Genomic DNA, 15,059 nt, shown 5'->3' with positions numbered 1-15,059 from the left:
CGACTAAATTTATTGTCAACTCTGAATATTGACCAGGTGATATTGGGACTGATAGATGAACTTCTAAAGAAGAGAGAGATTCAGAGGGATGTGAACAGAGACACTGCCAAAGAGAGGAGTTCTATCATCCCTTCTTTGGACGCTATAAACAACCTTCTGGTTCCTTAGAAAAAGAGAATGATCCTGCAAAGACAGAACTAATCATATACTCCAAGATCGCAAAAGTCCCACGATTAAGCCCATCTTATTAGATGGTATTGAAATTCCCTTTGGTGAGTGTGCAAAATACCTCGGAAATAAAACATCGTCACCAAGGGCGTATTTAGGGGGGGGGGGGTGAGGGGGATAAACCCCCCCCCCCCGAAATGAATGAATATTTTTATATAAATAAATATATATTTTTAGCTGCATAGAAAAATCTTATCGAAGATGTTGAAGAAAAGCTGGAGGTTTTATTTTGAAAAACGCTTACCTATAAAACTTGCACAAATCATAGAATACTAGTTGAAAAGCCCGTCAAATTGTTTTTGTTCTCGCACCACAAATTTCATTTTTGGAAAATGTATTTCTGCTTTTTATGTGTGTTTGTTGTTCTTTTTGTGAACATGACTCGCTTTGTTTGGCCATAGCAACAACAACGAAACAGCCAAACACACATGTGTAAATGAAATGGCGCAAAACCTGCGAAAAGAACCCGCCTAATTCAGCGATGGAAGCAATAAAGAGATATTTCCAAACGTACATATTCTTTTAAAAATTTTGGTCACTTTGCCAGTTACTCAGGGATGGAAAATACAATTTTTAAGAAAGTACAAAAAAGGTATTTTTTGAGCGGAAAGGTATTTTTTACTAAATTTCAACAAAAATTTCACTGGAAGATTATTGTCAAGAGACTGAATTTTAAAGAAAATAAAATTTTGACAAAATTTTCTATAGAAATAAAATGTTGCAAAAATTTCCTATAGAAATAAAATTTTTACAAAATTTTCAATTGAAATAAAATTTTGACAAGATTTTCTATAAAAATAAAATTTTGCAAAAATTCTATATAGAAATAACATTTGGACAATATTTTCTACCGAAATAAAAAATCGATAATATAGAATCTCATTCTTTTTTCGACTAAAACTTTCTTGAAATTCAATAAAATCCTGTTTTTGACTACGTCTTTTACAAAATCGAGCTTTTCTTCCCACATGAACATGTCTGTTTTGCCATATTTGTAAAAGACTATTAGCAAATAAGGTTGATAAAGACTTTCTCGAAATATTAAAATATTTTGTCAAAGCTATTGTACCATAAATCTGATATCGACTCAAAAATGTCTACACAAAAGGTACTAAATCATTCGCTGGGGTACTACGGTACTGACCGGGGTGAAAAAGGTTTGAAAAAAGTACTATATGACTGCATTTTCCATCCCTGCAGTTACTACGTGCTCATCCGAACGTTCATGTTCAACAATGAAGAGATTAAAGACGTATCTTAGAAATTCGACTAGCGAGAGTAGACTCAAAGGATTGGCATTAATGTCGGTTCATCGCCGAATAAATGTGCCGACTGAAGAAGTCATTGATTTATTTACTGCCCAAAAAGCCCGTCGGCTCAATTTAATATTATAAAAATATTGTATACATACCTATGTATACAATATTAGTTGATAACGGGTCGCTGCCTGAATAACTACTGCATGAGCTGCCATGGTGTGGAGTAAAAGGAATCAATTAAACAGGTTTTGTGGGAGTGTCCTGCATTTTGTGTGAGGCGTGAGCGAATATGGAGAATACGGTGGGTGGGAAAGCAATTCGAAGCCCAATTCATGAATTTTTGCCATCGTTCTCAATGACTTGTGGCACGGTGCGTTGTCTTGGTGGAACAACACTTTTTTCTTCTTCATATGGGGCCGTTTTGCCGCGATTTCGATCTTCAAACGCTCCAATAACGCCATATAATAGTCACTGTTCATGGTTTTTCCCTTCTAAAGATAATCGATAAAAATTATTCCATGCGCATCCCAAAAAACAGAGGCCATTACTTTGCCAGCGGACTTTTGAGTCTTTCCACGCTTCGGAGACGGTTCACCGGTCGCTGTCTACTCAGCCGACTGTCGATTGGACTCAGGAGTGTAGTGATGGAGCCATGTTTCATCCATTGTCACATATCGACGGAAAAACTCGGGTGTATTACGAGTTAACAGCTGCAAACACCGCTCAGAATCATCAACGCGTTGTTGTTTTTGGTCAAATGTGAGCTCGCGCGGCACCCATTTTGCACAGAGCTTCCGCATATCCAAATATTGATGAATGATATGACCAACACGTTCCTTTGATATCTTTAAGGCCTCTGCTATCTCGATCAACTTCATTTTACGGTCATTCAAAATCATTTTGTGGATTTTTTTGATGTTTTCGTCGGTAACCACCTCTTTCGGGCGTCCACTGCGTTTACCGTCCTCCGTGCTCATTTCACCACGCTTGAATTTTGCATACCAATCAATTATTGTTGATTTCCCTGGGGCAGAGTCCGGAAACTCATTATCAAGCCAAGTTTTTGCTTCCACCGTATTTTTTTCCTTTCAGAAAACAGTATTTTATCAAAACACGAAAATCCTTTTTTCCATTTTTTCACAATAACAAAAGTTGCTTCACAAAAGACGCTCTATCTCACAAACTAATTGACTTACAGACGTCAAATTTTGACACGAATCATTTGAAGGTTGGTACTATATAAAAATATTAAGAATTTAATACTAGAGACGCCATCTATGTGTCAGACCGGGGTCTTATCAGCCAACCTGTTAAACCTTGCGAATCATAAGGGTCCCCTTACAATATTGTGGTAAAAAAATATCCCATTTTAAAACGGCCGCTTTTCTGGTTGGCCTTTTGAGACCACCATCAAGTGCCACTGGAAAAATACCTTATCGTATGACTTTTCTTTATATCTCCTATAGAAAAATTTAGCCAAAGGCCGTGATCTTCATGTTGCAGCTGCCAATATGGGTACACTTCATGACAGTGCCATACATCTGAGACAAGCACTTGATAATTTTGCCGAAAAACTTGAAACTGCAAGAGAACGAATCGAAGGACAAATGCGTCTACATCAACTTCTCCATAGTGGTGGAAACGAGCTGGGAAATCAACAGGAAATGGAAAATCTAGCTGAAAAATATGGAGTTAAAGGTCTTTTGGAAAAATATCGTAATCAAGAACATGTAATTGATGGATGTAATCGACGTAAAAGGGAAAATTTAAATTTAAGTTACAACAACAACAATAACAGTAATAATGTACAGAAAACCACTAATGTGATGTCTCAAATGATCATAAATAGTACACCGGATATTCAGAAGATGCGTTCATTGTGCCATAGATCAAGTAGTTATGGTACCGGTTCGTACGACAGCCCAAATACATGCCATTGTTGGCGTGATAGTAGAAATCTTGATTACATGGAAGATGAAATGTTAGATAACGATGAGGAGGAGGGACGTTCGAAAATTGCTGACTCTGGAGTTGGGGAATGTCAACGATGTGATGGGAACCCGAAACTAACAAGAATATGTTCATGCCAAAGTCTAAACGAGGATAACGATAATCTATTTAAGAAAACGTAAGATACAGTTTAGAAGTGGAAATTAAATGAAATTGTTTTATTAAAAAATCATTTTCTTTAAATATTTTGTAGAGATGGACTCGATGATGAATGCTTCGAGCAACCATCGAAATGTTATATCAACAACATTCACTCCCCGTTGGAGGCCAATAAACACTTGCAATGTTTCGCTTCCACATTTGAATTACCAAAATTAGATGAATTGAGCTGTTTAGATCCCAAAATACAAAAGTGAGTACCACCCCATTCCAATTTATTTTTTTTTTTTTAATATTTCTGCATTGTTTTTTAGAACGCTCCTCTTGATCATGCGGGAAATGATTGGAACGGAACGTGATTATGTACGTTCGCTTTACTATGTCATTGAGAACTACATTGATGAATTGTTGCGCGACGATATACCACAATCGTTACGTGGTCAACGCAATGTTATCTTCGGTAATATTGAGAAAATATTTGAATTTCACAATAACCATTTTCTTACGGAATTGGAACGTTACGAAAATAATCCCCTGAAAGTGGGTGCTGCTTTCCTGCAAATGGAATCGAAATTTTATTTGTATGCTCTCTACAATAAAAATAAACCAAAAAGTGACACGCTCATGAGTGAATATGGAACAGCTTTCTTTAAGGTAATATTTATATACATTTGCTAGGTAATAGGTTTCAACTGTAAATGCTATAATAAAGTCAAAATATCCTTTCCGGAAGACATTTGACTATTTTAACCGACACAAAGATTTTTATAATTTTTCGGATTTTCTTTTTCGCAGTCAAAACAAATGGAATTAAACGATAAAATGGACCTTGCCTCATACCTACTCAAACCAGTTCAACGCATGGGTAAATATGCACTCCTGCTGCAGCAATTGGTTAAAGCATGCAGTTCCGTAGAAGTAAGTAAGCATATAAAAACCTTAAATATACAGTTGGAGACAAAAGGGATCTTCGGAATTTATTAACCCTTATATGCGCACTGTATCTTTTAAGATACAATCAGAAAAAAATTCTTACGTCTTAAAATTTTGACCGAATTCTACGAAATCAAGTTTATTTAATTTAAAACATTATAATGCAGTCTAAGTTTGTTGTTTTTGCTTTTCGATCTTGTTGTTTATTGCCTTGTGTTTTCTTTTTGTAAATTCAAGCTCGAGGTCAAAGTTTTATTTTTATTTTCTCTTTTAAATCTTGTGTCATTATTACATGTTTGTTTTTAATACAATATAGATTCCCGTCGATGATTTCCCAAGGAGATCGAAATATCGAATTATAAAAACAAATAAATAAAAGAGAAAATAAAACTTTGACCTCGACTTTAATTTACAGAAAGAAAACATAAATATCATAATGCAGTTTTAAAAAATAGGGGTTTTCCGGAAAATCCATAGTACTTCTGAGTAATCTGAAACCAAAATTGAAAATCAAATTTTGCCCTAAAATTCAAAACCCTATAAATTTGAAGATAATAATATTTACCAGAGATAAAAGTAATGTTGGTATTATATAATGTGGCATTATATTATACTATATTACATTTTTACTAACAAGCATCAAGATTCGTCAAATTTACAACGTAAACTCGTTCGTTCTTGAAAAATGAACAGCGTTGGAATAAAACGGTTTCTATTTTCGGCAAAAATAAAATACATTTATTTGGTGATAAAAGTTTTCGAGATACAAAATACTACAAAAAAAGAACAACGCCCGCTTGTTCCGGTAAGTAGTGAATGCTTACTTATATGGCTACCTATTCGTAAACAGCCCTACTTATAATCCTGACTACCGCCCTTGTTTTTGAGCGGAGAATTTAACAAGGATATGTCGCTCAAAATAACCAATAGACTATTCTCTGCATTAAGTTACTCACAGAAAAGGGTGATGAATATGTGGTAGCCAAATAAGGACTTTAAATCTATACCCCACACTCAAAAAAAGTGAACTCTCTATTTCATTAAAGCCAATTCAACTTTATTTTTGTTCATGGAATTATTATGTTTGGAGAAAGTTTCCTTTACTCTATATAATTTTTTGTGTACGTTAGTTAAATTAACTAAAATAGAGGAAAAAAAATATACTCAAATGAAGCATAAAGATTAACTAAATTCATGTCTTCCACAAAATAGTTCAGAATTTCTTTAAATTTGTATATTTTACCAAAAATGCGTCCATCATGAACTTCGTATGTCACTAAAGACATTCTTGCAATTTTTAACTCCAAGTTTTTCCTTCAAACTACAAAATTTTCTTTAAAAAGTGAAAGAACTTATGCCCTGTTCCTGTATATCGAACGAAACCCCATTCGAAAGAAATGCAGTCACTCGAATTCGAATGAATTTGAGTTTTTATATTTTTGAAAGTTCGTTTCGGTTGTATGAGAATACATTGAATATCAAAAATGAGTATTTTCAATTTTTTGGCCTGAGAATTCATTCAAATGTTAACAATGTTTTTACTTTTTTCTTGACACTTATTGTATATGTTCGTTTATTGCTCGACAACAAAATATGAAGTGACTTACCTTTCGAAATAGAAGAACAAAAATCAATTTTCTTTCGTTTGGAATACGAAAGAAAGCTTTCGTTCGATATACAGGAACAGGTCATTAGTTATGTCTAAAAAATTTTCTTGAATTTGTCGAAAAATATTTACTTATTTACTTATGATGCCAACGTTTGTAATACTGTTTAATTAAAATTTTCTACACCCTCACAAAAAATCGCTTCTGTAACATATACTCCCAAACATATTTTGCTTCAAGCATATACATTTTTGGGTATTGCCCAAACATTTATATGTTTGATCTCTACCAATATATAATATGTTTGAAAGCATATTGGTCTAAACAATATATGTTTGGGTAGTCTAAGTTCCAAACATTTTGTATTTTTGCATCCAAATTCAATAATGTTGTCTTCCAAAAAACAATATGTTATTATGTGACCATATAATATGTTTGGAAGCATTTTGCACCCAAAAATATTATATGCTTAAAAAATTCTCCCAAACAATATTGTGCTCAAAATTTTATTTATTTATTTATAAATTTACAATCATAATGAATTATGAAAATAAACAGGTAATATGGGTGCTAACAACATAGGTTTTCGACCTGAATGCTCAAAATTTTGTTTCTGCCCAATTGTATATTCCCCGACATCTTTCTCACTTCCACGAGATTTTTTAGTTCTTAGCACCTTTTTCTGTAATACAAACATTGTAGAAGAAATTATTCAATTTTATGATTTTTTTTATTTTAATTTTACCTTTTGCCGGACCGGAATTCGAACAGCGGACCACACAGTTTGTAAGGATCAAAGAAGTAGCTGATCAATTGCCCAAGGAAAAATAAAATGTTAATTTTGTAATAACAAGCAACAACCACCAACTTAATTCAATATCGCTCCCTGTTAAATAGCGCTCCAAGCTACTAAACACATATATGTTTATATGATATTTCTAAATTAATATATGTTTGCATTCAAGCATATTATATTTACAAACATTTTATGTCCCAAACATAATATGTTCTAACATATTAACATATATGTCCCAAACATGTTATGCTAGTTTATGAACATTATATGCTTGCACTCAAAAATATTGTGTTTAAAAATTTGTGTTCCAAACATATAATGTTTATAGCCAAACATATAGGTAAGGTTAAGGTAAGGTTAGGTGGCAGCCCGATGTATCAGGCACACTTAGACTATTCAGTCCATTGTGATACCACATTGGTGAACTTCTCTCTTATCACTGAGTGCTGCCCGATTCCATGTTAAGCTCAATGACAAGGGACCTCCTTTTTATAGCCGAGTCCGAACGGCGTTCCACATTGCTGTGAAACCACTTAGAGAAGCTTTGAAACCCTCAGAAATGTCACCAGCATTACTGAGGTGGGATAATCCACCGTTGAAAAACTTTTTGGTGTTCGGTCGAAGCAGGAATCGAACCCAAGACCTTGTGTATGCAAGGCGGGCATGCTAACCATTGCACCACGGTGGCTCCCAAAGCCAAACATATGAAAAACAGTCTTTTTCAACCGTGTACAAATATTCAAAATTTTCTAAAATTAGCCGAAAGTTTTCTTCCTGGTGGGTTCACTGTTTTTTCAGTGCATTTGCTGGTTTATTCTGAAAATTAATTTTATTGTTTTTAATCAAGGCTTTTTTATTAAATAGTTTTCTAATATATAAATAACAAAATTACGTCAAGATTATACAAACAAAAAGAAAAAATTTTAATATTGGTGTAAAGATGATTTTACTATTAAATTGGCCCTTCTTTTTACGCTGCATTGCCTCACGTAATTGTTGTTCTGGAGGTCCATTGCTGCTAGGAAAGGCCGCTTCTGAAATTAGAATATAAATATGAAATACATAAATACAACTGATATGTAATAGAATTATAATTAATTTGCTAACTTACATTTTTGAATTTCTTTCCTTTTGAATCACCATAAGCACTCCGTATTCAGCCAAACGCATTGAAACCAAGATAACAACTGAACAAATCATTTGACTTGTAACGTGTTCTAGCGGGACTTCGTTTTTTTTTGTTCTTTCAACATCTCTTTACGATTAGGACAAGCATAATATCTTTCTATGCATTACGCGTAAGCACCAAAACCAAATTAAGAACATAATTACTTTTGTGTTTTGTTTAATTTTCTTAAATTAAATGATCACTTTTTTAATTTCTCTCACATTTTTTCTGTGAGAGTAACAGGGTCTTTCTTATCGATTTCATCCTCAACTGGTAAAGCCCAAAATAGTTTATCGACTATTTAGTAATCTATTAAATAGTCGATAATGGCGCTGAATTGGGTGAAACGAAATGGTGCATTATACGCATTTAGAAAAGGAGTCTTTAGTAATTTTTGAAATCATTATTCTATACCAAAATAACCGCCTGCACATGTGGAGTGCTTAAATAAGCAGGGAAAAAGCGTTAATAGCTATTTGCCGAACAAGCGGGCGTTTACAACACCGATTTTCCAAAATTTTTTTTTTGTTTTTTTTTTCAAATTGTATTTTTTGTGGTCTTATATGTGTAAATTACAAACAAATAAATATTTTTTTATGTGTATGGACAAATTAAAAAAAATCTCTAAAATTTATATACAGGGATCCGCTTTACAGGAAATAGCTGCCGATGTAGAAGAACTTCAGAAAGCTGAGGAAATGGTTAAATTTCAACTTAGACATGGCAACGATTTACTCGCCATGGACTCATTACGAGACAGTGATGTGAATGTAAAGGAACAAGGCCGTTTACTGAGACAAAATGAATTTCTGGTATGGCAAGGGCGTGGTGGTAAGAAGACTTTGAGACATATTTTTCTATTCGAAGAATTGGTATTATTCAGTAAATCAAGAAGATTTCCAGATCATAAGGTAGGTTATTCTTTCGTTGAACCCTCTATATAGATAATGCAATATTTTAGCCTGCAAATATCTAAAATCTTATGTGCCTTCCCAGAATCTTGATATATATATTTACAAGAATAGTATCAAGACATCGGATATTGGTCTAACAGCTCATGTTGGTGATTCACCTACCAAATTTGAAATTTGGTTTAGAAAACGAAAACCAGAAGACACATGGACCTTACAGTGTATGTCGGAAGATATAAAGAATGCATGGACTGAAGAAATTTCAAAATTGTTATGGACACAAGCGAAAAGAAATCGAGGTAATAACTTAGCTAAGATTGAAAAGTTTCCATATCAATTAATACAATTTTTTTTTGTATTTGCTTTTAAAGAAATTCGCCTTGCTGAAATGTCTTCAATGGGTATTGGAAGTAAACCATGTCTGGACATACGGCCGAGTAATAATCAAATAAATGATAGATCCATAACCATTAGCCAGTTAGGCAAAGGTGAGTTCTAATAAAACGGTTTCAACATGTGGAGGCTACATCAGATTCACCCAGAAAAAAGTGACCTCTTCTTTAAGTTAAAATGAACTTATTGTGAAGGAACTTGAACTTCGTATAGCGCCAAAGACATTTTTATTTGTTTGAACGATATGATTTTCGTAGAAATTAGGTAGAATGCATTCCATATATTAGTTAACATTTTCCTATATTTATGTACAACTATACTACAGAATGAAAAAATTTAACTGAATAGCATTCATATATGGAATGATTTTATTGAACATTCTTCATTCATTTGGATAAATCTTACATATTTGTGGTAAACCTTTTACTTCAAAATCAGAACTGCTTATCTTCGTTTTTAAATAGAATTTTATTTATTTATATAGGTAATTTTTTCTTCAATAAAATACATGTTTTATTAATATATTAAATATATTTATTTAGAATCAACAGCATCGACTGGTCTTGAAATATTAAAACACATTTTTTTCTTCTTCTAGTACCTTTCACTTTGAATAAGTTGCCGCTAGCAATTTTGTCCACCTTTTACAATTTCAATACCTACAAATATAAACAAAAAATCTTAAACCAATTTTTTCAAAAAAGGTTAGCGTCACTGAATATTACCATGATAATCCAAAATGAAGTCGAATGAAGGGGTGGTTATTCTGCTGGTGTTTTCTTTTTTTATAAACCAATTTTCAAAAAACGAAAATTTTTCTCACTAATTTAAAATAACAAATATTTTATATATTTTATTTGTTTTTTATTATATTATATTTATTTTTTAACAATCTCTCCGTATACCATAACAACGCGATTCCAACTAAAAAACAACCCACGCGCAAACATATCGATTACAGGTAGATAAAAGAAATGTAGGAAATTTTCCTATATTCTAATAAGTGTGTTTCCTTAAGTTTTGAAAGGATTGAATACTTCATAGTAGGAATATAAATAAATAAAATAAATAAATAAATTTATCATTTTATAAGAAACTTTACTAAATTTGAAGAAACTTGGTTTTAGTTCGCTTTTTGTTTATTTTTACGAATGCTTTGTTATCAGTGAATAAAATTTTCTTGTTCAGTAGTAAATTCTTATACCCAGCGAAGAAAACAGTATTAGTAAAATTACATGCCTTATTCTAGTTAATGAACTATTCCTAACTGCTTTCAGTTTAGGATTTTTTTACTGAAACAAATAAATTTTATTATTTGACACAAAAATTTAACTGAATGGAAATAAAATGGCTAAACTAAATTGATGAACATTTTTTCCTTTAATTTCGAAGACACTTTTTTCAGGGTGTTTGGGGTTTATAATAATCAGTTTTGTTTGAGTTTTAGAAGAATCGTAAACTTCTCGTATAAGCGCGCAAAAAAATGATTTGAAATCTAAATTCTGTGAATTTTAACCCGTATTACTCGAATGAGCACTACAGCTCTGAAAAATTGTGATTTCTAGAAGCTCAAGAAGTCAAATCGGGAGGATCGGTCTATATGGGGGCTATGGCAAAACATGGACCGATACACACCATATTCGGGACGGCTATATGTTGGCCAAAAATATCTCTATATTTTGAATTTCATGCAAATCGAATAAAAATTTCAATTTTTAGTAGTTAAATCAAATCGGGAGGTCGGTCCATATGGGACCCTTTGCAAAACATGGACCCGTGCAGATCATATCCGGCATACCTATTTATGAACCTAAAGTACCTCTGGATTTCCAAAATCCGGCAAATCGAATAAAAATTGCAGTACCTAGAAGCTCTAGTAATCAAATCGGGAGATCGGTCTATATATGGTGATTTACCAAAACATGAACCGATTCACCGCATATTCGATGCACCTATTTATTGACCTAAATTACATCTATATTTTAAATTTAATGCAATTCGGATAAAAATCGCGGTGTAATTTATTTTATTTAATTAAGGACTGATGTTAATCCAAAATTTTATTATTTTTTTGTTATATATTTTTTTCTGATCCCTTTGAATATTAATTCATAAAAGCTTGTTCATTTTACACCATGTTTCATTATGTAATTTAAAAATTTCCCATTTTTGTTCTCTTGGATAGCTCCTAAATTACGCCATTCTTTTGTGGGCTTACAATCGGATCAAACCAAAGGATCACGGCGACCCACATCATTAATATCGGAAAGTTCCCTGTCGAGCGGTACTAGCAGCTCTTCGTTAAGTAAATCCTCATGTGCCTCATCTACATCATCTGGCCATAATCATAATCAACCAAGTTCTGGACTAGAACTAATAAACGAATCTCAAGCTTTGGATTGTGAAAATTCTTTCAATCATCATCAGCAACATCATCATCACATTCATAATCAAAATATGAATAATGGAAATGGATCGATAAGTGGATCGGCAAATCCAAGAATTCGAAATAATCATAAACGATCGATTGTCAGCCAAATGTCTATGGGTATTGATTTTGATTTAAATTTTCATAATTTTTAAAAATGCACTTTGATTAATGTTTGAGTGCATGTTGTTTTCCTCAGTGTATATATGTAAACAGCTATTGTATATAACATACGTATGCATGTGTTTCGTTTTTTTTTTTATGAAATAATGCATGTATTTACATAATTATATTAGGATGAATTTCTACACAGAAAAAGATTCTGATTCATCGCGAAATTAAGTGATCCAATTCATTTTTTAATTGAAATTGATTCGACCACGAAAATGATAGTATTTATCACAGAATTAATTAGAAATAACAAATTAAAAACTTCATTGCGTTTTGCGGCACTTAATTGGTTCAATTAATAATTTAATTAATTTTTGATCGCAAAACTCGATTAAATGTTTAATTGAACCTATCAAGCAGGAAAATTGTGGTTAATTTTAGAAAATTTTAACTAAATTGTATTAGAAACATAAATGTCACACCGATTTCACAAAAATAAGTTAATATTTTTCGACCAATTTAAGAAAATTTATTAGTCATAATTATTGTTTTCCACTTGTTAAAGAAATTTCGTATTTTGAAGGAAAAAATTGGAGTTCAATTTTACAAATTTCAAGAAATTCTGAACTAATTTGGGGAAGATACGAATTTAGCAAATCTTTATGCTTCATTTGTGTCAAATGTTTTCCTAGTTTTTAGTTCATTCACCGTACGCAAAAAAAATATTAAAGTTAAGAAAACTTTCTCAAAACATAATAATACAATGACCTAAAATATAATTTAACTGGCTTTAGTGCCATATAAGGTTAACTTTTCTTCGAGTGTAGTTGAGTTTTTCCTTGAATTTCAATAACAATTTAATGAACTATCTCCAAAACTTTTTCAATTAAAAATTAAATTAATTTTGAAACAATTTTTAATTAACTCTAAAATAACCAACAAATTTGCATTAACTCATAAAACTACAAAGCAATACCAAAAAAACCAAACCAAAGAGAAAAAATATTTTTTTTTTTCTGAGCATAAAATCAAATTAACTTATCAACTTTTGTGTATTTAATTGTTGTTATTAAAGTCATATAATAGTTTCGAAAAAAGATGCAAATAAAAGGTTAAACCAGTCAAATTGTCCGGTACGTCAAATCTAGTATTAAAAGATCAATTTATTCAATTAATTTTTCAATTGGATCAATTATTTTTTAAGTCATTCCCATGATTAAAGCAATTTCAATTAAAACTTAATTACGCAGAAAGAACTATCTCCAATATTTTTTCAATAAAAATGTTATTTCAATTTGACAACTAAAATTCAATTAAAAGATCAATTTAATCAATTACTTTTCTAATTCGTTCAATTAATTTTTTTAATTTGATCAATTATTTTCCCCATCATTTTTCAGTAAAAATTTTATATAAATTTGAAAATTTTTTAATGAAAAGATCTACTTATGCAATTAATTTGTTAATTCATTCAATTAAGTCATTTCCCTGACTGAAACTATTTCAATTCAAAATTAATTGGATCAATTCATTTCGTGATTGAATGGAAAAATATATCTTTCTTTAGAATTTTTCCTATGTCTACTAACACATTTCTTAGAATTTACTAATAATAATATTACTATTATTACTATGATTGTATATATGTATGTATTTACTTGTAGAAATTACAAAAAAGCAATGTGATTGTTCTTTAAAATTGGAAGACTCTAATTAACTCAAATTTCTATTCCTCATATTATTGTTGTATGTTGTAAATGTTATAGAGAGTGGTATAATATCAGATATATGCATGACTCCCGATCAGGATAATAATGACCTAATAACTTCCTGGCCATCCACTCCAACAGATGCATTAGTATCTCCAGCAAACAACAATAACGGCAATAAATTCCTTTTGAAATGTCCACCATATACAATGGCTAAGAAATTTGATTCTCTTCATCATCAGCAGCAGCCTCAATATCAGTACTCCAAAACTAGTGACGGTGATTCCCTCAATGAAGAACAACACCCACAAAGTTGAGATTTAATTAAGGCTACATATATAAAATAAATATTCATTTATCATAACTACTACTTAAATTTATAATTATTATTTAAATACTAACACAAACATGTTTTTTTACGAAATAAAATATTAGACAAACATAGGTTCTGAAATTGTCACAGAATTAGTGAACGTTGAGACTATTTTTGTTATATGGTTTACAATGAAATTTGTTCGGCCTTAATGTGAGTATTAAGTTCGAGTTTAGCCCTTAATATTATAACTTGTCTTATTAAAGAAAATTAACTGTGAAAAAGAGTTCATATTTCCGCTCGATAATGCGAACTTAATACCCGCCTTTAGAGAAAAACAATTGTCTAAAATTTCATTTCGTTTTTTAAATTTTTTGCGTATACCACGAATTACATATTCATATATAAAATAGCTTTAAAGAAATATGATTTTGTTTGATCGGATTTTTTCAGTTATTGGAAAATTTAGTTTTTTTTATTTTCTAACTCGCTGCATACGTTTTTTTATTTATCGAAAAATTATTTATTTTTCCCCCATAATATCTGTTTCTGAAAATATATACATTTTTTTTGTTATTTATTACTACATTTATTACAAATATTATATATTTTTGTTTATCCTATATGATATCTTTTGTATATTATTGAATTTATTCAAGAGAGATACAATAAATTCTAAGTATCACTCGAAATTAAAAACAAAAACAAGTGAACGAAATGTCCAAATTGAAATAACAGAATTCTTTTTTAATATGTGTGTATTTTATAAAACAAAAGATGAATAAATATACTACCTATTATAAAAATTAAATGTTTACAACTAAGTTATTAAAAGTAAATAAAGAACATTTCAAACGAAACAAACATTGGCTTATTGCATTACATAATAGAACAACATTGAACTTTTTTTGTGTTGATTTTAAATTTGTAGCAAATTTTTACTAATTTGAGGTCGCTGAATCCAAATCTGCACTTGGTTTTTTATACCCTGCTCCACACTGTGGAACAGGGTATTATAAGTTAGTGCATATGTTTGCAACACCCAGAAGGAGACGAGATAGACACATGGTGTCTTTGGCAAAAATGCTCAGGGT

General features: G+C 31.3%; 1 protein-coding gene across 4 annotated transcripts in view; it reads left to right on the top strand.

The window, feature by feature from the left end:
- The window catches only part of Pura (Puratrophin-1-like), a 379,113-nt gene extending 364,988 nt beyond the window's left edge, over positions 1 to 14,125 (top strand). For 3 of the 4 annotated variants that reach the window (XM_075303289.1, XM_075303288.1, XM_075303291.1), the window contains 9 exons: positions 2,954 to 3,615; positions 3,691 to 3,849; positions 3,911 to 4,250; positions 4,392 to 4,514; positions 8,742 to 9,011; positions 9,097 to 9,310; positions 9,383 to 9,499; positions 11,590 to 11,952; positions 13,710 to 14,125. In XM_075303289.1, coding sequence (XP_075159404.1) covers positions 2,954 to 3,615; positions 3,691 to 3,849; positions 3,911 to 4,250; positions 4,392 to 4,514; positions 8,742 to 9,011; positions 9,097 to 9,310; positions 9,383 to 9,499; positions 11,590 to 11,952; positions 13,710 to 13,969 — 2,508 coding nt within the window. In that variant the 3' untranslated portion in view covers positions 13,970 to 14,125. The remainder of the gene's footprint in view (positions 1 to 2,953; positions 3,616 to 3,690; positions 3,850 to 3,910; positions 4,251 to 4,391; positions 4,515 to 8,741; positions 9,012 to 9,096; positions 9,311 to 9,382; positions 9,500 to 11,589; positions 11,953 to 13,709) is intronic. The other variant, XM_075303290.1, reaches the window with a different exon arrangement.
- Positions 14,126 to 15,059: the final 934 nt, after the last annotated feature.

This window comes from Haematobia irritans, chromosome 4 (genome assembly GCF_050003625.1).
Source record: "Haematobia irritans isolate KBUSLIRL chromosome 4, ASM5000362v1, whole genome shotgun sequence".
Taxonomy (NCBI): Eukaryota; Metazoa; Arthropoda; class Insecta; order Diptera; family Muscidae; genus Haematobia; species Haematobia irritans.
The sequence above is the reverse complement of the archived record's forward strand: the minus strand, read 5'-3'. Positions and strand labels throughout refer to the sequence as shown.